Source organism: Schizophyllum commune (assembly GCF_000143185.2).
Source record: "Schizophyllum commune H4-8 unplaced genomic scaffold SCHCOscaffold_11, whole genome shotgun sequence".
Taxonomy (NCBI): Eukaryota; Fungi; Basidiomycota; class Agaricomycetes; order Agaricales; family Schizophyllaceae; genus Schizophyllum; species Schizophyllum commune.
Window position 1 is genome coordinate 1,180,777 of NW_026089548.1, and position 26,797 is coordinate 1,207,573.

The 26,797-nt window shown below is 56.2% G+C and overlaps 9 protein-coding genes across 9 annotated transcripts; 2 read left to right on the top strand and 7 right to left on the bottom strand.

Moving 5' to 3' along the window:
• Positions 1-6: 6 nt before the first annotated feature.
• On the top strand, positions 7-516 carry SCHCODRAFT_02514241 (uncharacterized protein; the record flags this gene model as incomplete). The annotated part of the gene is made up of 1 exon (XM_003028058.2): positions 7-516. One exon carries the CDS (start codon positions 7-9, stop codon positions 514-516), a length of 510 nt encoding a protein of 169 aa, XP_003028104.1.
• Positions 517-1,951: 1,435 nt separating this feature from the next.
• On the bottom strand, positions 1,952-2,462 carry SCHCODRAFT_02073219 (uncharacterized protein). Its single transcript, XM_050341689.1, has 2 exons — positions 2,187-2,462; positions 1,952-2,134 (listed from the first exon to the last, which is right to left on the bottom strand). The coding sequence occupies exons 1-2, from the start codon at positions 2,412-2,414 to the stop codon at positions 2,051-2,053; spliced, it is 312 nt and encodes a 103-aa protein (XP_050198228.1). The 5' UTR covers positions 2,415-2,462; the 3' UTR covers positions 1,952-2,050.
• SCHCODRAFT_02671785 (FAD/NAD(P)-binding domain-containing protein) lies at positions 2,436-4,505 on the top strand (the record flags this gene model as incomplete). Its single annotated transcript, XM_003028059.2, has 10 exons — positions 2,436-2,462; positions 2,516-2,588; positions 2,641-2,780; positions 2,834-2,876; positions 2,926-2,972; positions 3,024-3,387; positions 3,441-3,737; positions 3,798-3,951; positions 4,000-4,112; positions 4,165-4,505. 10 exons carry the CDS (start codon positions 2,436-2,438, stop codon positions 4,503-4,505), a joined length of 1,599 nt encoding a protein of 532 aa, XP_003028105.2.
• SCHCODRAFT_02553159 (uncharacterized protein) lies at positions 4,221-11,565 on the bottom strand. Its single transcript, XM_050343687.1, has 9 exons — positions 10,237-11,565; positions 10,067-10,184; positions 9,764-10,008; positions 9,014-9,262; positions 8,461-8,959; positions 8,087-8,247; positions 7,565-7,959; positions 4,991-7,475; positions 4,221-4,938 (listed from the first exon to the last, which is right to left on the bottom strand). Exons 1-9 carry the CDS (start codon positions 11,482-11,484, stop codon positions 4,609-4,611), a joined length of 5,730 nt encoding a protein of 1,909 aa, XP_050198229.1. The 5' UTR covers positions 11,485-11,565; the 3' UTR covers positions 4,221-4,608.
• A 349-nt stretch (positions 11,566-11,914) lies between these two features.
• Positions 11,915-13,705, bottom strand: SCHCODRAFT_02589438 (uncharacterized protein; the record flags this gene model as incomplete). Its single annotated transcript, XM_003028357.3, has 3 exons — positions 11,915-12,203; positions 12,254-12,371; positions 12,428-13,705. 3 exons carry the CDS (start codon positions 13,703-13,705, stop codon positions 11,926-11,928), a joined length of 1,674 nt encoding a protein of 557 aa, XP_003028403.1. The 3' UTR covers positions 11,915-11,925.
• A 700-nt stretch (positions 13,706-14,405) lies between these two features.
• On the bottom strand, positions 14,406-16,195 carry SCHCODRAFT_02692443 (uncharacterized protein; the record flags this gene model as incomplete). The annotated part of the gene is made up of 3 exons (XM_003028358.3): positions 14,406-14,687; positions 14,740-14,857; positions 14,906-16,195. 3 exons carry the CDS (start codon positions 16,193-16,195, stop codon positions 14,419-14,421), a joined length of 1,677 nt encoding a protein of 558 aa, XP_003028404.1. The 3' UTR covers positions 14,406-14,418.
• A 329-nt stretch (positions 16,196-16,524) lies between these two features.
• On the bottom strand, positions 16,525-23,908 carry SCHCODRAFT_02639044 (uncharacterized protein). Its single transcript, XM_050346054.1, has 26 exons — positions 23,516-23,908; positions 23,372-23,467; positions 22,740-23,324; positions 22,475-22,688; positions 22,304-22,420; positions 21,782-22,244; positions 21,457-21,689; positions 21,249-21,401; positions 20,777-21,197; positions 20,576-20,726; positions 20,215-20,525; positions 19,649-20,164; positions 19,434-19,597; positions 19,237-19,379; positions 19,004-19,181; positions 18,863-18,951; positions 18,528-18,813; positions 18,189-18,478; positions 18,058-18,140; positions 17,782-17,999; positions 17,590-17,730; positions 17,430-17,541; positions 17,321-17,382; positions 17,126-17,270; positions 16,805-17,071; positions 16,525-16,752 (listed from the first exon to the last, which is right to left on the bottom strand). The coding sequence occupies exons 1-26, from the start codon at positions 23,887-23,889 to the stop codon at positions 16,625-16,627; spliced, it is 5,940 nt and encodes a 1,979-aa protein (XP_050198230.1). The 5' UTR covers positions 23,890-23,908; the 3' UTR covers positions 16,525-16,624.
• A 171-nt stretch (positions 23,909-24,079) lies between these two features.
• On the bottom strand, positions 24,080-25,090 carry SCHCODRAFT_02692445 (uncharacterized protein; the record flags this gene model as incomplete). The annotated part of the gene is made up of 3 exons (XM_003028360.2): positions 24,080-24,720; positions 24,772-25,005; positions 25,072-25,090. The coding sequence occupies 3 exons, from the start codon at positions 25,088-25,090 to the stop codon at positions 24,080-24,082; spliced, it is 894 nt and encodes a 297-aa protein (XP_003028406.1).
• Positions 25,091-25,522: 432 nt separating this feature from the next.
• On the bottom strand, positions 25,523-26,362 carry SCHCODRAFT_02671791 (uncharacterized protein; the record flags this gene model as incomplete). Its single annotated transcript, XM_003028361.2, has 2 exons — positions 25,523-26,163; positions 26,215-26,362. The coding sequence occupies 2 exons, from the start codon at positions 26,360-26,362 to the stop codon at positions 25,523-25,525; spliced, it is 789 nt and encodes a 262-aa protein (XP_003028407.1).
• Positions 26,363-26,797: the final 435 nt, after the last annotated feature.

Below are 26,797 nucleotides of genomic sequence, written 5' to 3' on the forward strand. Positions count from 1 at the left end.
AAGCCGATGATAGCACTCGCACTCATGCTCACGCGGCCGGCGGACTATATCGCGCCGATAGAGCCGCTGCATGACCTCAGCGGCATTCGGGAAGAACAGCAGGAAGATGAGGATGAAGAACAATTCAAGGAAAGGCGCAAAGCGAAGGAGCGCCTGCGCCGCGAGAACCAAGAACGGCGCGACGAGGTCGAGATGACCGAGCGGCTGAGGTCGAAGCGGTGGGCGGACAACGGCTCGGCCTTCGAACGATTAGCTTATATGGTCGCCGTACGCATTCTGCACGCTTGTGCTGGACGATACAAGGACGACGAGAAGGTGGAGCTACCGGGTCCTGAGTATATTATGGAAGGCGCTCGTTGGGACGACCCAGGACTTCCGCTGGAGCTCGGAATGTACCTAAAGGAGCTACTCGAAACGCACGTCGATATCCTATGGAAGGGACGGCTCAAGCAGGGCGGGGCAGGCTCGGACTCGGAAGACAGCGACAGCGAAACTTCGTACCCTGGCAGTGATTGAGGGCGACAATAATGCTGGTTACAATTTGGTATGTACAAATATACTTTATCACCTTCCTAACTCATATGATTTTGGCATGAAGAGCATCGACGAGAATGAGGAGGGGAAGATGCGGTCCAATTTTTACAATAGGCGTTGGTTCACGAGACAACCACGTGCGAACTCGGCAGCTACTGCCGACCGACGCAGACTTGTCTCTTAATGTCATCTACAGCACCTCTTTGACCATGAACGTGGAAAGGAGCCCTTTTTTCAAGGTCTCAATGCGCTGCTCCTCATGTTGTCAGCGAGATATCAATCATCGCGGACTCGAACAGGCGCATCGATGCCGTCCTGCAACGCTCGAATCGATCATCCGTCGTTGGGTGTTTGGCTACGATCTTAGGCCGACATCAGTGAAGGACGCACTGGAGTCTCTCCATCATCTCTACCTAACTACCCATTCTATCGGACATGAAGCTCGCCTCTCCAACATATCCAAGAGGTGAACAACGTAAGTTAGGCCTCACGTACTTCCGTCACAGTCTGCGCTAGCTAACAGCGTTTCCGAGTCATGAAGGCAGCTGTCTGTCTTTGTAACTGCGCCCTCATCTCATTGTCATGTCTGGCTGCCCTACTCGCACCGCAAATCCGCTTCCGCCACCGGAATTTCTCGCCACAGTAGCATCGCCTTCGCCCTCTGAGTAAGGCCGGGACTATGTACGTGTGCCCGAAACGGGGAATCTGACGAGGTAAGTATATCGCTCAAGATATCGCCTTTGGTTAGCCAACCTGATCTTATGCTCGTCGGGTCCATCGGTATGGAGGATGCGATCTCCCGACCTCATCGAGGTTTTGCCAACACCGTACCTCACGCTAAGTCTCCGTACATTCGCCAGAAATTTCATCGCAGATTATGTCCAACCACTGTGCTTATTCACTCGTGATTCAGGCCCTTGAATTAAGGCGGAACATGAAGAGAACATCGTAACGGGCGAAACCCCATCGCATGCAAATGCTGTCTTGGAGGACCTCTCCACCAAATCTGCAACTACCGCGGCACTCGGAGCGCTCGTCGCTTACGAGTGACACGGTAGAGCAAGACCGAGGACTTGCTGTAGGCCCTCAAGAAAATTATCGATCACTCTGCCCCAGCGATCAAATCATGACTCTTTGTCTTCCACTAACCTTCCAAGGTAGGAGAATATATACGCGGAAGTATGCTTGACAGAGTACACGCTACGGTCGGTTGAGACGCGCGCGCCCAATACACATCCTCCAATGGCGCGCTTCGGGCTACAGTCTGGTCTGAATTCCCGGCTATCTCGTGGATCCAATCTCATGTCGTCGCGTAATCGGCGTATGATGCCGGTGGCGCTTGTTCACTCTATGTCTGAATACGAGAGGTGCGTACCAATGGAATTGACATAGGCGCCTGTCTGATTAGCGCCTGCAGAATTTCAGCGATGGATAGCAATGGGCGCCGCAGCGAAGATACCATTTACGCGCTTGACACACTAACGCGATACATTCTACTGCAGAGTGGCTTGGGCGGCTATGTGTCGATCCCCTGCATCCCACGCCGCACAAGTTCTAGCGCGAGAAAATCATGCCTGTTCTGCGCTCTGTCCGGGAGCAGGTGCGCGTCTTCTGCTTCAAATTGATGCCTACCGTCTTACACACCATCCCGGAATGCGCGTCCTGACACCGCCCATGCTGCGAGGGTGGGCAGGTGCTGATCCTTCACGCTCGGGCCTCTTCCCAAGAAAGCTAGCTCGGGGGGTTGAACGCTCTCGGCCCCGTGTCAATTTCATGCCTAGCGGGAATGCTTCCGCGCCCATGTCACTGATGCCCGGCCAATATGTTGCGGACTTGGTATAAAAGCCGGTAGGATCGTCGAACTCTGGCGGCTTCATCATCTCTTCCTCTCCGTTCGCGGTATGGCTATCGACACGGATACTATTGTGGTAAGCGCCCGACCCATCATCGTGCAAGGGTATCTCCTGATTGAGCTTTCCAGCCCTCTTCGACAAAGGTTCTTGTTATCGGAGGCGGCCCCGCAGGCTCTTATGCGGCTGCTGTGCTCGCGCGCGGTACGTATAGCGTCCCGTCATCATGCAACGTTGCATTGAGATGGAATTACAGAGGGCTTTGAGGTCACCGTCCTCGAGCGCGACCATTTTCCCCGGTACCACATCGGCGAGAGTATGCTCCCTTCACTGAGGTCTTTCTTGCGGTTCATCGACGCCGAGGACAAAGTCGCTGAGCGCGGATTTGCTGTCAAGGTACGTGGTCAGCGGTAGTAATTCAGTGGCATTGACCCGATTGCATTCATCAGCGTGGCGCTGCCGTTAAGTTGCACCAAAATAAACGAGAGGGCTGTGCGTGTACATATCCCCGTCGTCTACCCACTGCTCACGTGCTATACAGATACCGACTTCTGCAAGCCGAACCCCGACAACTGGTCGTGGAACGTGGTAGGTAGCATCTCCCTCTATGCCGGGACGTATGCCCATCAATCTTTCCAGATACGTTCAGAGTTCGATGAGGTCCTACTTCGCCATGCCGCATCATGCGGTGCCAAAGTCTTTGAAGGCATTCGCGTCGACGCCCTCATGTTCTCCTCTCCCGTTGATCGCGACAGACCTCACACTGCTCATCCCATCGCCGCGCAATGGACGCGTCCCTCGGACAGGACCAACGGTGTAATTTCCTTCGACTGGCTCATAGACGCGTCCGGACGCAACGGCATCATGTCCACAAAGTATCTCAAGAGCCGTACCTTCAATCCGAACCTGAAAAATATTGCGCAATGGGGCTATTGGCGAGGCGGAGGCATGTACATGCCCGGTACCGATCGCCACAACGCGCCTTTCTTCGAGGCCCTGACAGGTGCGTTCCCCTGACTTCCGATACGCTTGCGCTAGTTCTGACATACCGGGTAGATGAGAGCGGCTGGGCATGGTATATCCCCCTGCACGACGGCACTATATCGGTGGGGATAGTCGAAGCCGAAGACTGCAACCGACGCAAAAAGAATGAGGTGAAGGCCGGATGCGCTTCGGACGACGCGCTCCATGCCCACTACTTGCGCGAGCTTGAGCTTGTCCCCAACCTACGACGGCTCCTCGGCGACGCGACCTTTGCGGAAGACAAGGGCGGCGTCCGTACGGCGGGCGACTACAGCTATAACTCAAAGGCGTACGGCGGTGTAAATTGGCGTCTCGCGGGCGACGCGGCCTGTACGTGAACCTGATCTGGTCGCTAGCCGCGATGCTGACATTGACTTTCATTCCCTTTAGCGTTCATCGATCCCTTCTTCTCGTCAGGCATCCATCTTGCACTCACTGGCGGGCTATCGGCGGCCAGCACGATTGCAGCCGTAATCCGCGGCGACTGTACGGCGAAGCAGGGCTTGGAATTCCATCATTCCAAGGTCGGGACCGCCTTTACGAGGTATGCGATTGGATGAGTGACTACAGTGTTTATTGACGCTGTTCTCAGGTTCCTATTCATTGTCTTGGGCATCTATAAGCAGATTAAAGCCCAAGAGGTACCGGTGATGTTCGAGGTCGACGAGGATAACTTCGACCGTGCCTTCCAGTTCCTTCGTCCTGGTGAGTACCACACGCTTGCTCATCATGCGCCTTCTTCTTACCCTTTACGTAGTCATTCAGGGTGCTGCTGACACCGACGCCGGCGTCAGTCAAAGCGAGCTTCAGGCGACCATGACCTTCTGTCAGAACATATTCTCAGACTCGCAGTCACCCCACGCGCGCGACAAGGTCGATCTCCTCGTGCAAACAGGCGCGGCCAGCGACATAAAGCGCATCGACGAGTTATCAGGAGGCGACGAGGAGGTCAAGAATCTCTTGCTGAGAGTGAATGCGCGCAAGGCTTTGCACGACATGTACGAGTGCAAGCGATACTTCGGTTCGGAGGTCCTGGGTGGCTTCAGTGTACGCATGGAGAGAGGATCACTCGGCCTCGTTCGTGCTTTCTCAGTCTAATGTGTCCCGAACGAGCATCCAAAGTAATCATTAGCCTCTGAATACGGTATTACATTATTGTAGACTCCCTAATTCGCGTTTCTGTCACCAAAATAATACAACATCATGACGCAGATAGTCCATCCTTCTCGCTCGCACTGACGACCTTTAAGCTCTGCAACGCTTCCACTCGTTTGGGCTGTAGATGCAGCTTCGTCCGCCGTTCGAGTTTCTTTTTCTTCAACTTCGTCTTACATCTTTCGCAAAGAAGCCCTGATAGAGCTGGACGATGACAAGCGGGGTTACTGCATTCTTTGGCGGTTGTAGACGGTGCGAGGGCGGCGTCGCACTTCGGATCAAGCTCCTTCACGTCGTGTGAGGACGACGGGTGGGCATCAGACGCAGCCTGATCATCAAAGCCGCCTGAAGTCCGTCGCCTTTTGGGACTGATATCCTGCACAAGCCGATGTCAGTAAGGAAAAAGTGCACTGCAGACGACAAAATACCTCGTTGTCTGCATCACGACCTTCGCGTCGTGCAGGTATGACCGCCCTCTCAGAAAGACTGCCGTAACCCTCATACACAGCGCTGGGTGGCGCTGGCGGGACCAGGGCGTTCAGCGCTGCCCCCTCCGAGTCGCGGTGTTCGTCCCGAGCGGCTCCTCTCTTCCCGGCTAGCCAAGCGAGGGTTGCCGACGGCGGAGAACTGGATTCGCCAGGACCATCATGACGCTGGCTTTGCCACTGCTGATGATACTGGCCTGGCTGCGGATAGTCCCTCGGATAGTCGGAACTCCACTCGCTCCGAGATCGACTGCGCTCTGCATGCTCTCCATTGGACAACGTTGTGCTTCCGTCGTCATGAGCTGGATCGGGGGATGTCTGGGAGGTAGACGCTTGAGTTTGAATAACAGCCAGCCTCGTCGACGCGGTATCCTGCGTGTTGCCCACCGCCTCGCCCGTGCTCGAGAGTTGCTTGCTCGAAGATGATAACTTTCGTGACGCTGCTGACCTGCGAGACGTCCGAACCGTCTCCTGACTGGTGTCTGTCTTGTTCGCTGCGTCGACGTTACCCGCTGATGACGATTGTTCAGGTGCAGGTCCAGAGGCAGGTATTGGGTCACCAGTGATCCCAATGCCGGCAGAGGAGGATGGCGTAGGCGTATGTCCCGCATTGGTTGGTGCGCAACATGAATAAGGACAAGGCGCCGGATACGCGTACGGATAAGGGGACGGACACTGTCCTGCGGTCGTTGTCCCATCAGTGGATGTCGGCGGAGGGTACGTTGCATAGGCATAGGCATAAGGGTAATGCGGCGGCGGATAATAAGACGTCGATGGGTAAGCATAGCCAGGTGATGATGTCGGTTGTGCGCTAGGCGGAGCTTGGGAGGAATGGCTCGCATAATGATGAGAGTAAGCACCGCCAGGCGCAGGCGAGTACGTATATGCGACAGGTGTCCAGCCAGCATAAGGAGGGTATGTTGCTAACGTATAGGTTGCAGATGGGGTAGCAGGCTGACTTGCAGGAGCAGTGGCATCCGTAGAGGGGCTCGTTGCGGGAGGACCTTGCTTGGAAGCCTCGACAGTCGGATGACTGAAGGTCGATGGCGTAAAGCTTCGGCTGGAAGACCACTTCAACGAACCAGGAGGGTCTGGTTCCGTAGGCGATGCTTGAGACGGACTAGCCGGATGAGGAGCGGAATCTGGCGCGCGACCTCGGGCAAAGGCTGGTCGGCTTGCGGTCGAGGAAGACGGAGCACCGATGGGCGGTGTATACCCCATATACGATGGCGAAACATACACCGATGGCTGATACGTTGCGTCCCTCGAATAATACGGGTACACATTCGTCGACGGGCCAGTCGGCCAGGTGCCAGAAAACGCCTTCGACACCTCCCCGCGAGCTTCTGCTTCCTTGCGAGCCGCCTCTGAGGCCTTATCCGCCTCGAAGCGTGCCTTGGCGCTGAGCTTCCGCCTCGCGCGTTCTCGCTGGTATACTCCGTTTGGCGGGGGCCATGGAAACTTGCTGAAGCGGTCTCGAGTGGACGAGGTATTGGAGCGAACGGACGTTGAAGGCGAGTTGCTAGTCGAAGCGCCCGGCGTGGCGGTCTGAGGCGGATCAATGTCCATCGAGCCCTCGTCACGAAAATCGGCGTCCGCTTGCTCTCCCGTCGATGTCCCCTCCCCTTGCTCGCGCTCCCCTGCATCCTCCACATCAGATTCCCCGCATTCCCCGCCTTCCACAAGCGGCCCCTGCCAGCGGCCCTCCCTCTGCCGCTTGCGACAGAGGTCGCACATCCGCCACCTCTGCTCAATGTCCATCAGGTTATAACACCCCGGGCCCGAGCACACCTGCCTGCGCTTCTGGTCCGCGATCTTCTTGTGCGACTTCTTCTTTCGCTTGCGCTCGGGCCTCTGCTTCGTTGGGGTCGCAGATGCGTCTGCTGTAGCCATCGTCGTGGCGTCGGTGGACGTCGCCGCCGAGGCTGGTTGTGTCATCGGGGGTGGCATCGACGAATGCTCGGTCGCAGGATGATAAGCGGTTTCGTCCTGTCCCACCGACTCCGGAGCTGCGCGCATAAGCTCCTCCACCACCCGCATCTCATCCATACTTTCATCGCCCGCACCATCCACGTTCATTTCTTCGCCCATCGCAGTCGCCTCCCCGCCCTCCGCTGTCATCTCACTCGCCGCTCCGGTCATTCCAGTTGTCGCCACCGCCATCCCTTCACCGTCAATAACCCCCTCTCCACCCTTCGCCGTCTCCTCCCCCAGCACGTCATCCGTCGTCATCGCGCCCTCCGCCGCCATCCTCCTCAGCGCCGCCTGCACCACGTCTGGCATGTTCGCCGCGCCCGACGTCAGCGCCGAATCTGCCGCACCGGGCGTCAACGCCGCATCCGCGTCCGGCCCCGCCTCCTTCGCCGCGCGCTCACGCACGCGCTTCAGCGTGCTATGGTGCCGGTTCTGAACGCGGTGTTGTACGCAGCTGGGATTAGTAGTCAGTACATCATTTGGAAGTTGGTATGCTGGTTCCGACACAAGTGGGTCGCACAGATTGGAAGGCTGTACACTCACCGCTTATACTGGTACTCCCTTGGAAGGACCTGATGACAGTGCGAGACGGTGCACATCCGCACGGCGGGCGACGCCGCCTGGTACGGAGAGGACGAAGGACTGAAAATGGTAGCACCTGGTGTTGTCGCCATGTCGATAGGCTGAGGATCAACGGAGCTCGTCGTCAGATCATGGGTGACATTGGAACCGCTGCCGTTAGCCTGCGCGTTGTGATCGCCAGCTTGTGCACTGTTGTCGCCGACTTGAGTGCAATTACCTCCGACTTGAGGGCTGACGACCTCTACATTTCGATTGGCCAAAGCCGCAGACGACCGCCTGCGCTCACTGAGCGGAATTCTACTGTCGACGATTGCCTTCTCCCAAGCGTACAACTCGTCTGCGTTCTCTGATAATGCCTGCGCGAGATGGTCATTTCAGTAATCGTCCGTACACCATAGCGCACGTCTGCAGAGGGAGGAGGGTGAAGTATGCATTACGCAAGAAGTAGGCGACAAGGACTGCAAAACAGCAGAGATCACTCACAGGCATCCCCGCCGCCCGTCTTCTTGCATCCTCCGCCGCGCGCAGCGCTGCGAGCTCCCTCTCCAGCTGCTCGCGCTCCGACTTCCACTTCGCGCGCTTCGTCTCGCCGTACTTCTTGTACTTGTCGCGGCAGGGGACGCACATCTTGAACTCGTAGTCGCCTGCGTGGGGTGTTAGCGGGAGTGCGGCGGGGCGGACGAGTAGGGGAAGGGCGAGTGCCGAGAGGGGGAACGGTGAGTGCCGAGAGGGGGAAAGGCGAGTGACGAGAGGGGGAATGGGCGAATGGCGAGTGGGGGAATGGCGAGTGACGAGTAGGGCAAGTGCGGGACAAGTGCGAGCGATGCGTGCACGAGTAGAAAGGAGAGGATGCTCACCGGGCAAGATGTTCTTGCATCCCTTGACGGAGCAGAAGCGCGGGATCACGGCCGAAGAGTTTGGCGCGATATTCGGTGGGCCGCTAGGTGCAGTCGACGTCGCTTGTGATGGAAGGATCTGCAACTGCGCCGACTCCGCTGTCTTGCGATGCACCTCTGCCTCTGTTGCATGAACAACGATCGGACTGGCAGTTACTTGTGCGGTGATCGAGCTGGCCACGCCCTGCACGGTGGCAGAGAACCGCGGACTCTGGTGATATGACGGACCGGGAGGCACGTCGTAAGTGAGTGCACGAGCGAGTTCGGATTGAGGCGGGGGACGGTAGTTTGAGGGACCGAGCGAGTACGCGATAGTTCCCTGCGCGTATAGTGCTGGATCGATACTGTTTCCCCATGGCGACATCTGGGAGGTTGAGGGCTGCGAAAGCTGCGCTGTCTGCACTTCCTGCGTCTCATGAGAGGCTTCGACCTGGCTCGTCGATGCCCCTGGTGTCTGGTCCTATATCGCATCCTTTCAGCCTTACCGAAGACGACGATCCCATCGCGAACGCACCCAAGTGGCAGAATCCTGTCCCCCCTCCAATGGTCCGACAAGCCCGTTCAGCACGGCTTTCTCCTGCTTCCGCCGCGCACGCTTCGTCGTCGCGTATCCTCTGTGCTTCTCCCTACACGCATCGCACATCTTCTTGACCTGGTCGGGCGGCAGAATATTCGTGCAGCCTTTGACTGAGCATTGCCGCTCATACGACATCGCATTCGCATTCTGAGAAGGGTCGGAGATCGTAGACGTCGACGCTGAGGACTGTGGTGGTAGCGGATGATAAAGATTAGATTGCTCTTCGTTCCCATTCATCACTAGATTAGACCCGCATAAGACTCGGGTCTGAGACGCGTGAGGAAGTGGGGGCGGTGATAGATGTCGTCTAGTCCGGGACTCAGGCGGCACGGGAATTGCCGAGCGACGCCGAGTTGCCGTCCAGGCAGGCTCGAAGTCGAGTTTATGCTGTTATCGAGGACTGTCGAGGCTAGGAATAAGAGTGTATACCTAGTTTTATAAAGCGCGCCAGAACAGTGTCGATCTCAGTGCAGAGGAAAGGAGCCAGATCAACATGCGAGGTCAGAAGTAGACCTCTCGCGTGCGCTGGAGGTCTGGTATTAGGAGGAAAAACTACTGTATCGCCGTGCATAGCTCGGTTCGAAGCTTGACGCTCGACTCTGCGTGAGCGGAGCGTCCTTGCAATACTGTACTGAAATTCACGGCGATCTACTCGTGTGAATGGAAGGAACTCGAAAGCGGGAACACCAACGTCGTCTTCGCCTTGAATGTTCCGACGATCACAGTCAACTTGCGATTTTCCCCGCTCTCGACGACAGTAGCCTTCGGTTCAGCTGATGAGCTGAAATCGACCTGGAATGCTGCATGCGTATCCTTGTTGGACGTTTCGCGTGATATGTCCCGAACGGGCAGATATTGGTAAGCCAAGAATCGGAGGAAGCGGACGTCAGAGGGGTTATGGATGCGAAACTCTTGGAGATCAGGACAATAATCTGCGCTCGGGCGGTCAGTTCGTGCCCATTACAACATCGTATGAGTACTAGCACTCGCCTCGGTTCTGACAGATCTCTCTGTGGCGTTCCCAGTCCAGCGTCTGACACGATTTGGAACAGTAGTAGACATAGCCGCATGGGCATCGTTTGAGCTTCTTGACAAGCTCAGGAATGCACTGAGGTGAATCAGAAAAAAATAACCGGAGATACCGATGGGTGAGAACGCACAGATTTATTGTGACAAAATCGGTTCGCCTTCTTCTCTGCCATGTAATCGTCCTTCGCGGCGGCCAGTTTGTCCAAGCTTGCGCACATAGCGTGCCAGGCTTCAAACTTGTCATCATCAGCCGAGGGGCGCAAGTTATGGCGCTGGATGGCATCGTTGACGACAGCCGCCACAGAGGGAAGACAGCTCGCAGGCGCAATGATGTCGTTCAGAATGTTGGAAGCGATGGACGATTCAAACTTGGAGTAACGGTTGATGAAGTCGAAGATAGCCTGCAGGAGACCTTGGCGTATGAGGCGGATGATGTCGCGTGTGCCGCCCAGGCCGATGCTGATGCACGACAAGAGACAAAAGCAGTTGGCAGAGAATGTCACGAGATAGCCTAGCGTTTGCGCTTCAGCCTCCGACGAGTGGAGGTCTGCGAGGCGGATGAGAGGGCAGATTTCCCAGAGCAGGGGGCGCAGCTTCCGTCTTGTTGCGTCGTCGCAAGCGGCGGCACATCGCGCGATGAGATGGACGATTGGGTGGACTGCATAGAAATCCGGGTCCCTCATGTTGAGCAACGCGTAGAATCGGCGTACCAGCGCGTCCACTCCGAGGCTTCCTTTCGCAACTATCTCGCCTGCGACTTGTTGGTTGGGAGCTCCCGAGGATAGCAAGACCAGTGTTGCCACAATCCCATCAGCCGGGTCCACGCCGCCGATGACGTGCATCATGTACCACCAGAGATCGTACATGTAAGATACCGATCCTGGAAAGGCCAGCAGCGCGGAAGTTCCTGTGTCGGTACGATCGGCAAAGGCGAAGATCGCGTCGCAGATGGCGGCGTAATGCCAGCCTTTGCGGCCTGAGAAGTGCCACTTGTAGAGCTCGGTCGCAGCCTCGAGCGCGTCTTCGTCACAGTTTCGGACGAAAGGATGCATATACAGTGCCCAAGCCCATACAGACGACATCGAGTCCGCCATGATGCGTGTGCAAGCCGCCGAGGGTGTCTTGAAGCCGGTGGCGCCTGCCCAAATCAGGTGGCCGATCGCGGATATGCTGTCCGCGGCGTTGACGATGTTGAGCCACTGATCACGCTCTGAGGCGCTCGTCTTGGGGATCTTGGAAACATCAAGACTGTCCAGCACGTCTCGGTAGAGCCTCGAGGAGAAGAAATCCGGGGGGATGTGGTGGCGGCCTAGTCCATGTCGTCGGAGTTCGTAAATGACGCGCCTGCAGAGGTACTTGGGTGGGCCTTGCGAGCTCATAGTGGCAAATGGTCAGAGGAGATGAGGGTTGGGAAGGAGGTCCATGTGGCGTAAGTTGTCACAGCTTTATATGCACGCGGCGACATGTCCATCAGGCAAGTCATGGCTGGACCAAACACGAGGCTCCGCTATCGGCCAAAGCGCCAACATGCCTGATTCGGCTACTCATTCATGTTCGAACAAAAGACAGGTCCGCAAGCAATTGGCGATGAATAGCATACAATCATCAATAGAAATACGGTTCACAATATGGGGACTAGAACATCGAGGGTGCTGAGGCCGTCGACGGCGGCACGCTCGCAGGCATCAACTACAACTACGGCGACACTGCGACGAATCGATGCGTGCTAGTGCGTTCGAAGCTGACCTCTCCTTCTGACATCGTTTCCAGCGACGCCTCGCACCCATGCACGCGCGACTACATCATCCCCACAAGTTGAGCTATCGAGAAGTGGCCGTCGGAAGCGGGAACACCAAGCTAGTCTTCGTTGTCCAGGTGCCGACGATGACAGACACCGTTCGCTCACCCGCCGAGTCCGAGTCGGATACAACGGTGATCACTGGCTCTTTCGACACCGAGGTGAGGTCGACCTCAAAGGACTCTGTGCCCATTGACGAAGAGTCGCCCCGGGCCACCAGGAGGCGGTGCGCGTAGAACTGAAGGAAGCGAATATCGGAGGGGCGGTCGATTCGGAAGGCCGATGCGTCAGGTTCATGAGCTGTGGACTGTGAGCATTCGGAGAGATAGTGAAATGGTCCGAGGACTTACTCTTGGTCTGACAGGCCGTCCTATGGGATGACCAGTCCGAAGCTTGACAGGCCAGCGAACAATAACAAGCCCAGCGGCACGGGCATCGCTTGAGCTTCCCGTAGACCTCATTGGCGCACTAGATGACAGAAAAGGTGAATAAACGGATGAGGAACGACATAAGACAGTACGCACGGCTTTGTTATGGCATGACTGCATCGCAGACTTCCTCCCTGCCTTGTATGTAGCCTTCATGTCTGCCATCTTCTGCAGAGATGCGCGCAATTTATTGAAAGGGTCATAATCCACCCTGCCAGGGTCGAGAACCAGACCATCTTCCTGAAGTACGTCGTCCACGGCAGTTGCCACCGAGGGGATGTTGATCGCTGGTATGATGATGCCGTCCACTATCTCAGCTGCGACGCTCTTCTCTTGCCAAGCGTCGTTGAAGCGGTCGAGATACCGATGAATGACCTGCAGAATACCCTGACGTATGAGGCGGATTATATCACGCGGGCCACGCAAAGTGCAGCTGAGGAGTGGCAGGAGATGCAGGCAGTCCACGGAGTACGTCATCAGAAACATGCCCTCCTTGCTGAGAACATCGTGATTTCCCATGGAATAGTCGACGAGTCGAAGCATGGAGCAGACACGCCAGATAAGAGGATACATGCGCGGTCGCACGCTCATGTCGCATATCGCGCAGTTGTTGAGGATGTACGCGAACGGGTAGACCGCGCGTGTGTTGCATTGTCCATTGTTCGCGTCGAGGAGGGCGCATAGTCGACGAACCAGCGGGTCCACTCCGAAGCTACCCTTCGCCACAATCGCCTTGGCCACATGTCGGTCGGGATCATCGAAAGCGGACATGGCCAAAGTCGATATTAGCGCTGCTTGACGGGCCTGATCGCTAGTTGCGTGCGCCATGTACCACCAGAGGTCATAGATGTACGAAGCCGAGCCCGGCATGGTTTTTACAGGATGGTCCTTCGAATCGGCCGCAGTAGATTGCCACAAAGCGGAGATCACATCGCAGAGGGCGTCGTAGTGCCAGCTTCGGCCGAGATCGTGGAATTGCCACTGGTAGAGCTTTGTCGCAGCCTCGAACGCGTCCTCGTCGCAGTTGCGCAGAAAAGGATGCATGTACTGCGACCAGGCCCATACAGAAGAAAGTGAGTCGGCTACGATGCGTTTGCACGCCTCTGATGTTTCCTGGGGGCCGCTAGGCTGTCCCGCTTCCATGAGGTATGCGATGGCGCGCAAGCTGTCGGCGGCATTCACAATATTGAGCCACTGCGCGCTGTCGGAGGCAGATGCCTTCGGTATGTGAGAGACGTTGAGACTATCCAGCACGTCCCTGTAGAGCTTCGAAGAGAAGAAGTTCGGTGGGATGTAGTGTCGATTCGGTACATGTCGTCGGCCGAAATCGTGGATGACACGCTTGCAGAGGTATTTGGGTGGCAGATGGCTCATAGCGAATAGAAGTAGCAGGAGGGTGAGAGTCAAGAGAAAGGGCTCGCATACTATCAGACCCTTAAATACATGCGGCATGTGGCGTTGTACCCTTTAGGAAATGAATGGCTAATGCAAACACACCGTCACAAACGAACAAAACGCCGTCAACAAATGGCTGGGCAGCTCGAGACCTCTTTCATGAAAACGTTGTCTCTGGTCAGTCGCATCCGAATCCTGTCAATATCATGAGAGATTAGTTCTTTCAAGTGCTCCTCACTGTACCAATCACAATTGGTAAAAGTACAGATTATAAATGGCCGGGGGAGGCTGTCAGCCTTGTATACGCTGGCGTTCATGCCTTTGAAGAATCTTAGAGCTACAGCTTTGCCATCATCGCTCCTTGCGGGTGTGTCGGGATTTTCCAACAACACGGGGTTGAATGAAGGACGCGGCCGAGGGTGTGTCAACCTAAAAGTCCGCCACGTCTGCTCCTACACGCGGACCCAGCGAAGGTGGCGGTAATGGACAAGGTCATAAACATATGAAATTGACGACGGCCAGCGCAAGAGAACGTGATCATCGGCATTTGCCGACTGCGATGTCGAACCTTTCCCACTCACCGACTCCATACATAGCTTCTGTCAAAGGATACGTACTTCTGTCACAGCGTAGAATCATTGATCTTGATGATTGTCCCAAGCGGTTGTCAAGCTATGCACTGAAGTACTACTCTATTGTACCGGGTTTGGAAACTCTAAAATGGTCAACACTGCCGGCTCACTGGCATGCCCGACCATAGCATAACAACAGTTCGGGCTCCCTGGAACGTAATGCACAGTTGTCGAACTTCCCTCGCTGAAGTCAACAAGGAGTGATTGACCATCGTCGCCGGATTTGGTTACATCCAAGCTGGCCAGGATCTTATTGGCCCGATAGCGGATGAAGTAGATATCGGCGAAGTGGTCGATGTCAAAATCTTGAGACTCGCTCGCGCAAGCTACTGTCCACGCCAGTCAGCTGTGACGGAATGGAACTGTATGGCGCAGACTCACCAGGTCGACAAGCGGCCTTGTGTCGTGACCAGTCCGCGACTTGACATGTTTTGCAGCAATAATAAGCATAGCCGCAAGCGCACCGCTTCAGCTTAGCGCCGGAGTCGCGATTCCCACACTGTGATCCTGTAAGATGATAAAGAGATGAGGAGTTGAGAGCTCTCACCGAGACGTTGTGACAATATTGAATTGCGCTTGTCGTGGCCTTGAACTTCTCTCTGTCGTGCTTAATCTCGTTCGATGCCAAGTGGAAGCCAGTCCAGAGCGCCCGACAATATGCCTTTTTGTTGGAATTCTCCGCAGGCGGGCCCAAGCTATGGCGGCTGATGACCTTGGACACTGCATTCGCCACGGAAGGGAAGATGAACATCGGGACCATGACGGCCCTGAGTGCGTGCCCAACGATACAATGTGCGCCGCACGCATCCGAATAACGTTGAAGATGATCGAAGAATGCCTGGAGTATGCCGCTCTCGACCAAACGGATCACGTCGCGAGTGCAGCGCAGCTGGGGCCGCAGAAGCTTAAGCAAATGGAAGCAATTGTCAACATAGTGCCGCAAATGAGGCCCCATTCCAGGGTCCTGTCTGTCGATCATCGCCGCAAAGCTGACCGACTCAGGCTTGTCGGCGAGCCGCATCAAAGGAGCGATAAGCCAGAGCAGGGGTCGAAGAACGTATTGTGTGGACTCTATGGACGCCACACAGATCGCGAGCTCGACAAGCGCGTAGACCTCCCGGAAGTTGAGCAGGGGCATGTCGACCACAGCGCGCATGCGGCGCAGGATAGTCCGAAGCGGATCCTTTCCATAGCCGATGACCCTCGTCATGGCAAGCGCATCCCTTTGGATTGTGTCGGTGACTCTAGTGAGCGTGTCCAACAGAAGACCGGTGCGCTCGTCTGCCGGCTCATGAGCGCCTAGGTCTCGATTCCGAATCCTCCACATGTCGAAAATGTACGTGGCCAAGTCGGTTACATCGACGATTCTGCCTTGAGAGCTATTGTCGATTGTAATGAGCGCCGCAGAGACAGCTTTCAGAAGCCATCCTTCCTCCCCATGCGGAAAGTCCCACCCATATGCTTCGATGGCCGCGTCGCACGCCTCTTCGTCGCAATTGTGGGCATGCGGGTGCAGCCACTGAAGCCACTTCCAGACGCGCGGGATTGCACTCGCCGCGATCTTGTTGTAGACGAAGGCCGGCGTTGGACGGCCGAGGTCGCCAAGTAGGCCGACGATGCAGATGATACCGTCCCAGGCGTTCAGGACATTCAGCCACTCAGCGCGATCCAAAGGCACAGCAGCGGGTATACGGGCAACGTCCAGCGCGGCGAGGACATCCTTGTAGAGCTTGCTCGAGAGGAAGCCCGAGGGTATGACTTGCTTTTGTGGTCCGAATGTCTTGGAGAGCTCGTCAACGACGGACTTCGAGAGGCGTCGAGGCTGGCCAGTGTTCATTGTGGGCGACTTGGGTAGCGGTGAATGATGGTACGAACGAGATGAAGGCAGGGCACATGCGCCGGCTTTATGTTGCTTATATGCATGGTATGGCGATCGTCACATTGATAATGACGATGGCAACAAAAGACTACAAAGGTCAAAACATGATCATGTCCTCAACAAAACTTATCAAAAACATAGCCTAAACCGCGCCGACGGATATACCCTTATGTAGCAACAAGTCAGCGGAGCTCACAACAGAGGGATAGCCGATACCATCGACGCGGTGGCCGTTATAGCCAGTCAAACTCCAGGTAGCATGCACCTTCAGACTTCAGTAGGTTTTTGCACGTAGACAAAGACTCCCCCTGGATGTCAGACATGTGATATTAGTGAGCAGCAAACATACAACCCCACTACGAGAGGTGTTTACACGATAAGATCCTTTCAAAGGCCACTGATGCGGCCAGCGACAGCTTCCAAAGCGTCCTTGAGCTTCAAAGATTCGCGCACGACCGCATCGTTCTCATCCTCGCTTGTCTCCGCGACGAACGTTGCGGTCTCCGAGGCGAAGCCTGCGGAGATATGTGAGTCCAAGACTTGCATTCATGAAAAACCGGTACTCACCCAGCAGCTCGCCTCCGTGGTTGCGCCAAAGCGCCTCAGCACACTCCAATGCCACAAGCCGTACGCTTGCTTCTTCCGAGCGCGTGTGCATCAGCAAATCGAGATTGATGCTCTTGAGTAGCACGTCGTCGTTGGAGGTGTCGACGAGTGCCGTCAGAGCATCGCGCAACAGTCGTTTGCCATCCTTCGCGTTGATGCCCACATAGACGGGCACCTGCTCGACGATCGGCTTGGCGAGCTTGCGCAGTTGAGCTTCGCGCCAGAATGCTACGACAAACCGTTAGTGTGAAAGAGCGAACAGAATCAAACTATAGGACTCACATCCGTCATCGTATGTCAAACTCTTCGCCACAAGCTCAAGCAAGGAGCTCCAGAGCGCGGCATCGTCCAAAGCGCCTGCTGAATAGTATCCGAAGAGCTCGACCATCGTGGGGATCATGAAAGTCATGTACGGGTTCATGAGTCCCTAAAGCAAAGTTGAGCGTCACTTGTCATAAGAGACAAGAGGTGACCTACGCGGAAGTAGTCCAGCAATGCAAGGTAGAGATGGCAAAACGTCACGCGCTTCGTATTACCATCTGGCAGGGGGTCAACATGGCGACTGACTCCAGGGTGGAAACCTTACCATCGGGGCCCGTGAAAGCCCAGTCGTACAGCCTGCGGAATACTGGACGGAAGGCGGCCTCGTTGAGTTTCACCACCATCTCGATGAATGCGGCCGCAAGGCTGCTCTCCAGCTGCAACCCTCATGAGCAACGGTCGAGTATGGACAGGGTAGTGCGTACCTCAGCCGATTGCGTGCTCGCAACTATCTCGAGGCCCTCCGTGAAGCGCTTCAGGGCTTCACGTACACCGTCGATGACAACGACACGGTCCGCTTTGTGGAAGGCGCGCTTGAGCAGATCAAAGTAGCCACGAAGCCGATACTGATGCAAGGTCAATAATCTGTTGTTCGTGAAGTAGCACAGCGGACGTACGATGTTCGTCGAAGCCTTGTCCCACAGATCGAAAAGAGCTGCGACCAGAGCTTTGGCAGGCAGACGCTTGACGACAGCCTTGCCGAGCGCTATGCTGGATGTCGCGCCGGGACGATCGAGCACAAGGGTCAAGACGGTGGAGATCTCATTCGATGACCAGAAAGCCGGGATAGAGGACAGCAGACCCTGGATGACAGATACCGCCAGGTTATCCAATTCTGAGCGAGTAATAGGTCAGTCAGACAGAGGATTAATCGTTCCTTTTCCCAAACGCACCGGCCCTGTCGGAGCGAAGGACATTGACGCACAGCGCAACCGCCTGGCGAAGGAAGGGTATCACGCGTGGTCCAAGTTTGGATCTGTATAATGTGTTATGCGCATTTTCCATGCGAGAAGCGTGCACGTACAGCAAAGGTGCAAGCGCAGACAAGGCGAAGGCGACGTTGCTTCCGTCTATCGCCGCCAGTGTAGGCGCAACGCATTCCAATAAAGCAGACTCCTCTCCTGGCAACATGGTCTCGCTGATAGCCTGCAGGGCTTTGAAGGCGCCGCTTGCTTCCGGACTCGACTTGCGCGTCTCGATGAACATGTGCACCACCTTCATGATCTTGAGGACGTGTGGCGTGACCTGCTTGCGGACCTTGTCTGCTATCTTGCCCAGCCGCTCCGAGAATATGCACAATGCACGCTCGCGGAGCTATGTGGCATCAGTATGAACCGAGAAGCTTCACGAGAGATGTACCCACAGCGTCGTCGTCCATTTCAAGGATCGTTTCTATCGAGATCACGAAGTCTGCGGCGGGCATGACGGATAGCAGGCGCTCCAACGATGATCTCGACGTTGAGTAAATCTCGTCCGATCGGTCCAAGGTTTCCTTGCGCATGCTGAGCCCCAGCAAAGCAAAGAGAAGCTGAGGAACGGTAGTGTCGCCACTTTGAACGCTGCCCGTCTTGAGTGCAAAGCCAACGAACAGGATGAGGGCCTTCGCGCGGCGCTGGAAAAGGATCTTCTCGGATGATGACTCATCGTCACTGTGGTTGGATTAGCCAGAATCAGTCAGTGAGCGGGTGCGCAGCTTACAGTTTCCAATCCAGGAAATTGGCAACTGAGTTTTTGCTGGCGCAGCGCTCCAAAAGGCGACTTGCTTCGTGTACGATCTCGGTGAGAGCCTGGACGAAGGATCAGAGAGATGTTTGGCGGTCGATGGGCTAGTCAACCCACGGGAATCTGCTGCGTTGCCGGGAAGTGGTGTAACAACGTCAGAGGCAGGAACAGAGATCCGCGTGCATCCTCCTCCTTCTGCTTCACAACTCGGTTCGTAGCGCGCTCAATCAGCAGCATGCATACGGGGGCGAGGAAGTCCTCAGGTTTGAGCACTTGCAGCAAGTGCGTGAAGAAGCTGCGATGAGAAACGGGTCAGCATTCGGCCACCATTCCGATGGCGTTGACTGTACCTGACCCGACGATGTCTCGGAATGTGGCTGGCAGCATCCGTGAAGACACGCAGGAAGTCACGGGCGGCGACGTAGAGTTCCAGACGGTCCGTGTATTGCTTGCGCAGACTGTCCGCCATGACGGGGACAATCATATCAATGGTCTGTAGGACAAACTTATAAGCAGGGCTTTCGACGATACGCCTCAAACGACTGACCTTCTGTATGACGCGGAAGCTGTAAGTGTCGTCCCTATGGAAGACGTTCGAGCCCATGAACGTGAAGACCGGCATGACGTTGCGCAGGATCGCCTCGGGCGCAAGGCGCGTAAGCTCTGCCATCAGCAATAGGGCCTGGTGGAACGTCTGAGGGTTGGAAGCGCCTGACAGGATACGTCAGTAGCGAAGAGAGTAGGACATGCTGGGTAACGCACTTCTGATTACATCTACCAAGACCTCGACACGGATCGTCCCAGCAGTGATGACCGTCGAGGCCGTGACCTTGCCGGCCGCATGTCCAATGGACGACATGAGCAACTGCACCACATACCCGACCTCTGCACCGGATGAAGGCGAGTGCACGACAGCACCGAGCGTGTCCAGGAGGCACGCGACCAAGTCCAACGATCCTGGCAGCTCCTTCGCGGCGAGCACCTCCGCCAGCATGGTCAAGCGAGACAGCGAGTAGGACGTCTCGCCAACGGTCTTCTGCTTCTTGGCCCGGGGGCTCGTCGTGGCATCCGCAGGGCGCGTGCTCGTGAGCAAGTGATTGATGAGCGGCACCTCGACGAGCAACTTCGACAGTAGCGCGTGAACAGCAGGCACGTCCTCGACGTCGTCCATGTCGAGTAGCACTTCGCAAAGCTCAGCCTGCCTCTCAGAGCTCAGCCCCTCGAACAGCCCTTGCTCGAGAGCGCTTGCGATCGCATCGCGCGGCGCCTTGAACTGACCTGCAACATCGTCAGTTGTCATACATACCTCACCGATCGCAAAATCATACCCGCGAAGACGTATTGCACGGTCTGCACATAATCCATCCACAGCTCGTTATCCGCTTGCGACAACACATCCGCGGTGCTGGCGTCAAAGGACGAAGCTACGAGCGCCGTGAACTTCTCCAACGCATCGCCATAAACATTGGCGAGGTACGTAGGCACCTTGTGCACGAGTGATCGGATGGTCGGGCGCAGGATTGTCGCTTTCTCGGGTGAGGGAACAAGCTCGAGCGCGCCCAACAGGGCAATCTGAGCTTGCGGAAGCACGAAGACATCGATGTGCGATAGCAGAAAGCAAAGCACGCGATGCTTGTATCTGAAAGATGAATCAGTTCGTGTTACGAAAGGCTCGCAGAACCGACTTACCCCACAGCCTTCTTGTCCTTCTTTGCGGGCGCAAGGTGCTCATGATGGAAGCTGCGCCCATAACCAGAGTCTCGCAAGAAGTGCGCCTCATGCTGGAGCAACGCATCGAGGTACTGCTTGAGGTCCCCCTGCTCAAGATACTGCAGTTTCCCTGAGCCCGAATCAGCAACCCCCTTGAGTCAACTACCCGGTCAAACTCACCACTCCCCGGCCCATAGATCGTGTCCAGCCCATACACCCTGCTCTTCGCCGTGAACTTCCTCTCTAGACTCTGCCTCAACACCTTCAGCACATCGAACGCCAGGCGCGCGTCCACAGTTTGCACGGCGACGAGCAGGGACGGCAGGATCGCCTGGAAGTCTGTCGGCTCAGCATCGTCCTGGCGCGCCTCGAGATACCCGCGGCCCAGCGCAAGCGCGGCCTTGCGGCGCGGGTCATGCGGCTGGAGGAGAGGGTCCGCGCCGTCCCAGATACCGGCGAGGAAAGCGAGGGTCTCATCCTGAAGGGTGTGAAAGATCTGGCGGAAGATGCTGGCGGCGAGAATGCTAGGGAAGCCGCTGGCGACGCGGAAGGTCGAGCGCATGAGGTTAACGTATTTGGTGCCGCGAGTGTCGGCGGTACGCTGAAGAACGAGATGAGCCGAATTCAATGGATGGCGCGAATGAACACGTACCGAAGGCAGTATCGTCAACCAATCCAAGATGATGTTGGCAGGGCGCGCGATGGTCGCAATCTGCTTGATAATGGCCAGGCGCAACCACAGCGCTGTCGTGGCCGACTTGGTCTTCTGTGCCGCCAGCTTTGCGACATGTTCGTCCTTAGCGAGCTGCGGTACACATCAGTTCTCCTTCTCCGTGGTTGCCTCCAACGAAGAAACTCACCTCGTCCACATCTTCTTGCGCACCAACCTCCGGCGTCGACACCACACCCCCAAAGCTCTCCACCGCCTCCAAGATCCTATACGCCGCGCCGACCTGGTGCTCGCCCGACATCCGGCGCAGGAGCGCGATCGCGACGAGCCCAGCCAGCAGCCGTGCGTTCGCCTCCTCGCCCTTCAAGCTGGCGAGCAAGAACTCGAGGTGCGCGGCGTACTCGTCCGACATAATGATGTTTTCTGACAGGTTGATTAGCACCGTTCGCCATAAGCATTCTTCCACGACCTCGCCAACGGGCTTAAGTCGTCGACAGGAAAGAGCTCTCACTCACCCGCCATCCGATTCGCCACCTTTAGGTTCACCCTCGCCATCTTCTCCGCACCTTCACCGTCCTTCTCATCCGCACTCGCCGCCTCCCACACCCGACCACACTCCACGAGCAGCGGGTGCTTTCCGAGTCCCTCGCTCCCCGCTACAGCCTTCCACACCGCCTCCGCCGACCGCTGCCGTGCCTTCGTGTACAGCAAGTGCGGGAACAGCAGCCGCACAAGGGCGTCAAGAGTCGGAGCATCGACTTCTCTTGAAACCTGACCAGCGATATAGCCAACGTGTGCAATCAAAGTGTGCCTATCGACCTTCACCGAGCTGTCAAGCGCAGACGCAAGGTGCTGCAGATATACTTCCTTCTGCGCGTAGAGAATGGGCGTGAACACATCAGGGCGGCTGTACAGGGCATTGAGCACGTCCGCGCTGTCGTCGGCGACACGGGCGAGGAGGGCGGAGGTGGTGGAGTCCTATCGGAGTTGTATCAGCCGTTAGAAAAGTGATAGACCAAGTGCACAGTATCACTCACTGTCAACTCATCCCGCTCCGCCCTTGCAAGAAGCTCCTTGACAGCAGCGACGCGAGTTGCCGCGTTCGAATCCGCAGCAGCGACCGCCATGTCGTCGGCCATTCCCGAGGATCCTATCTAGGAAATGGTCAGTAAATGGCGCATATATGCGGAATATTCGAGGTTACACACCTTGGATATGGTAAGCAGCACACTATCCGCGCCTGGCAGGCCACTGAGAGATTCCGGATGACGCTGATACACCACGCCCAGCAGGTTGCGTGCGTCCTCTGCGGTGTCGCCTCCCTCGTTGACCACTTGGATGAGGATGGCGACGAGCGCGGACACCGTCGTTCCCTTCGCCGCCGCGAGCACGGCCTCCCAAGTGTTCGTGTAGTCCTCGAGCCTGCGACTTCGTTAACGCCAGTCTCGCTTCATCATGCCTGTGATCACCCACTGATCCACCGACCCCGCGAGCAGCGGTACCACAACCTTCTCTCCATGCTCCCACTGCAACGCCTTCACCAACTCGCCCTCGATGCCCGCGAGCCGCAACACGGACTTCGATGCCTTCCGAGAGAAGGACGAGAGCGCCTCCTGCGGCCCGCACACGCTGACGAGCGCCGTGACCAGCTGAACCGGCTCAACCTCATGCGCCGACGCAGCCATCGAGCCCACGACCGACTTCAGCGCGGGACCCGGCAGCTGCACCTTGTGCGAAATCGACGCCAGGAGGATGTAGCTGCCCAGCACCGCGTCGCGCGAAGTGTTGCTTTGCAATGGAGCAAGAATCGCCTGCAGCAGGTGCGCGATCGCGCCCTCGTCGAGCGTCCTGCCGAGCGTGATGAAGTCCCGGAGGACGGAGACGTTGAACTTGATGAGGTTTGCGTGGGCGGCGCCGTAGGGGATCGCGCTCGGGACGAGCGATGATATGAAGCGCGCAACGACGGGATTTTTGCGCATCTCGGCGACGAGAGCGGAGCGGGGGACGCGAGAGGCGGCAGACTTGAAGGGGAGGAGGAAGGCCCAGGTGGTGCTTGGTCTGCAGGGTGTCAGATGTGTGATGGTTCAAAGAATATGTATGCGCACTGGATCGACAATATGGAGAGCATCTTGGTGAAGTGGGGGGACTCCAGGTAAGGCAGGAAAAGCGCGAGCACATCATCAACGTTGAACTCGTTCACTCTGGCAATCGGTCAACATGTACTCCGTCAGATTACCGTTGGCACGCACCTGAACCTCCGCACCAGCCATTCGATGACCTTCCCCGCGGGTGCCGTCAATAGGTGTTCCCCCAGAAGCATCATCACCCCCTTCAGACTCTCGTTCAAGCGCGCGTCCGTCTCCGTTGAAAGCAGCGTACGGTCCGTGGCCTTCGCAGCTGGAGAAAGGATCGCATCTTCGTACTTCCTCAGCTTCGGGGTCAGGGTAATAAGTTGCCTAAAGCCATTGACCGCAAGCGCGTGAATGGAGTCGAGATCGTAGTTGTCCGCATCGCGCCCGGTGAAGAGGTACGACTGAGTCGGCTTTCTTTTTAAGCGATCGACCAATAGGTTCGCATTCAGCGACGCGTTGTCCGCGAGCTGCGCGGCGAGGGAGGATGTCATGGAGTGAAAAGTACAATGGAGGCAAAGTACAAAAGACTTTGCAAAAACAATGATCGGTTTCCGTGAGTGTCCAAGCGGCAGATTTCGACCTTCCCCATTTGGCAACGAAGGCTCTCACGAACTATGAGCCACACAGTTCCTTCGTTGAACCTCCGTATAGACTAAATATCCTTCAACAAAATTAGCCAAACTAAGCCTCCTCGAGCGCTCGCGTCCTTGGCAACTGCTCAATCGTCTGCACGAAGGCCTCAAAGGTGAGCTCATTTGCATAGGCGTTGACATCGAAGACCTTCCTCCTCTTATCGACCCATTTCGTTGAGCTCTGGCGCGCAGTATCAAGCAAGCACGCAAGCGGTTTAACCCAGCACTCGACAACGTCTTGCCAGATATTCAGCGTGTTCTGCAATACTCCGTCCATGGTATACCCGCTGTCGAGAAGGTCAACCTTGAAAAAACTCGATTCTGCCCAGCCTCCGTTCCAATCTGCAGACATGTTGCAGTCGAGGTGACGTTTGTTGTTGAGGTCGAAATGCAGCACGGCCCATACCAAGAGCCAGAAGAAGGACTCGAGATCATGACAGTAGCGGTGGTTTGTGACGGCATATTTTCCGCCCGCCCGGCGCTGCAGATCAATTGCCATAAAAATGGTAGACCCACTGCGAAGCTGAGGCGCCAACTGCTGGCCGAGTCCCTCTCCTTCGACTGCGCAAGTGAGGTCCCAGTCGTTTAGAAGGCCAGCGACCTTCCCGTCAGGCCTGAGTCGCGCCAAGGCACTAGTCGCGCTGATATCCCGATGAAGTACGCGGTCAGGGTCGTACGCGTGGAAATGCGCTAAGGTGAGCGATCAGCATAATTCGCACATGCAGGCCTACGCAAGCTCACCTCTCAAGAGGTCAACGTAGCAACTCTTGAACTCCTCGGCACTTTCGAGCAGCCAGAGAGGCCTTATTTCATGTATCACCTGGTACACGAGTGTGCGTCTGCCGTGCCCAAATGCAGCCGCAGAGCTCTTGACAGAAGACGGGAGAACACCGTCCGTATCCGGAGAATCGAAGTCGTATCCCGCGCAGACATCCAAGACGCCCGCCTTCAAATCAAGTAGCTTCTTGATACCATCTGGACGAGTCAGATGGGGAGCGCTGTCTCGCCAGGCAAGCTGCGTAGTCAGATGAGCCACATTACCACGTCTAGATAGACCCATGTAGCGTAGTGAGTTCTGCGTAGATCCAGGAATGGACGTTGATGGTGAGGTCTGTCCGCCTCGCTTTAGGTTGCGATGATCGTTGGCTAGATCGCACAAGCTGAGCTCGAGGGAGATATTCGGATGTTACTTTACGACGATGCGCTTGAGATTATTGCGCACGCGGGTCGAAAATTGAGCCTGAGGACGGTGGTGGTCTAGATCAAGTTCGGCGTGACGCGCCACCGCATCGTCATCAACAGAAGTGCACGTTGCAGTCACCTGACCAGGATCACACGATTCGGCTTGCTTCAGCTATCCAAGATCGCTGGCATCCTCAACGGCGTCCTCTTTTCGGCACTTCAGTTAATTATTCTTCAGCAATAGGAGACGGTTCAAGCCATATATGATGCAGCGAGTCAACAAATACTGTGGACACAACCTATTAAGTATCTAAGCGTCCTTCTCGTGTGCCCCCTCTCTGGGCATCTGCTTGATCGTACGCATGAAGAGGTCGAAATTCATCTCCTTTGCGTAAATGTTGTCATCAAAGGCCCTGCCAGCGTCGTCGTCCCATCGCGTCGATCGCTCTCGCGCATCGCAGATCATACGAGCAAGGGGAATAACCCAGCGCTTCACAGTGCCCTTCCACATATCCAACGCATTCTTCAACACTCCAGCCAGCATACCTGGTTTAGACAGGATGTTCCACTTGAAGGAGTTTGACCCAGCCCAATCCCCGGTCCACTGCTCATATGTGCAGCTGAGGCGGCTCTTGTTTTCGAGGTCGAAGTGCAGCACTGCCCATAAGAGTAGCCAGAAGAAGGATTCGAGATCGTGGCAATAGCGGTGCTCTGCTGCAACGCAGGTTCCGTCCGCCGCGCGCTGTAGATCGATCGCCATGAAGGGTGTAGTCCCAGTATGGTGCTGGGATGTTGAACCTGTGCCGATACCGTCTGCGTCGACGAAACAGCCGAGGTCCCAGTCGTTTAGGAAACCAATGGCCTTTCCATCGCTTCCGCGTCGCGACATCGCATTGTGCTCGCTGATGTCCCGATGCAGTACGCAGGCATGATCGTAGGCACGGAAATGCGCTGAGGTGAGCGTTCAGCATGATTCGCACGCACATGCCGAAGTACACTTACTGTCCAAGAGGTCAATGTAGCATTGCTCGAAGTCCTCGACGCTTCCGAGTTCCCAGAGGGGATGGAAGTCCTGTGTTACCTGATAGACAAGTGATCGTCTGTCGTACGCGACTGCGGTCCCAGAGCTTTGGTAGAAAGGCGCCGCCATGCGACACATAAGCGGTGGCTCGATGTTGCATCGTGCTTCGACGCCCAAGTAATGCGACTTTATCTTGAACAGCTTCTTTGTATCTTTTGAACAAATTGACTGCGGAATCCTGTCTCGCCAGGTAGACAGTGCGGGCACATGAGCCACAGTAGCGGGCCGATAAGTTTTGGTGTAATCTGGCAATGAATCCGCAGGGTTAAGACCAGTTGGTGAGATAGGGTGTCGTCCACCCTCACAATGAGCTGTGATCATTGTTGGCTCAATGAAATGAACCGACGAACAAGGAGTATGGTGGCTGAGAAGTCAGTCAAGTAATCCTCTCAAGCGGCCACTCGACGATATTGCGATGCGGCGGCGGACAGAGAAGTTTGAGGGCAGTGGGAGTCGAGAACAAGTTGGTGTGATGGCCCATCAGCACGACTTTAACAAGGATGC

Coding starts and splice junctions, on each gene's coding strand:
- SCHCODRAFT_02073219 (XM_050341689.1), bottom strand. CDS start 2,414: ATGATGAAGCCGCCAGAGTTCGACGATCCTACCGGCTTTTATACCAAG. Junction 2,135..2,186: donor GCGGTGTCAGGACGCGCATT/CCGGGATGGTGT, acceptor GAAGACGCGCAC/CTGCTCCCGGACAGAGCGCA.
- SCHCODRAFT_02553159 (XM_050343687.1), bottom strand. CDS start 11,484: ATGAGCTCGCAAGGCCCACCCAAGTACCTCTGCAGGCGCGTCATTTAC. Junction 9,263..9,763: donor TCAAGGCGAAGACGACGTTG/GTGTTCCCGCTT, acceptor CTACCACCACAG/TCCTCAGCGTCGACGTCTAC. Junction 7,476..7,564: donor AGGGAGTACCAGTATAAGCG/GTGAGTGTACAG, acceptor TACTAATCCCAG/CTGCGTACAACACCGCGTTC.
- SCHCODRAFT_02639044 (XM_050346054.1), bottom strand. CDS start 23,889: ATGACATCCTCCCTCGCCGCGCAGCTCGCGGACAACGCGTCGCTGAAT. Junction 23,468..23,515: donor TGGCTGGTGCGGAGGTTCAG/GTGCGTGCCAAC, acceptor ACCGATTGCCAG/AGTGAACGAGTTCAACGTTG. Junction 18,000..18,057: donor CCTTCGCTCCGACAGGGCCG/GTGCGTTTGGGA, acceptor TTACTCGCTCAG/AATTGGATAACCTGGCGGTA.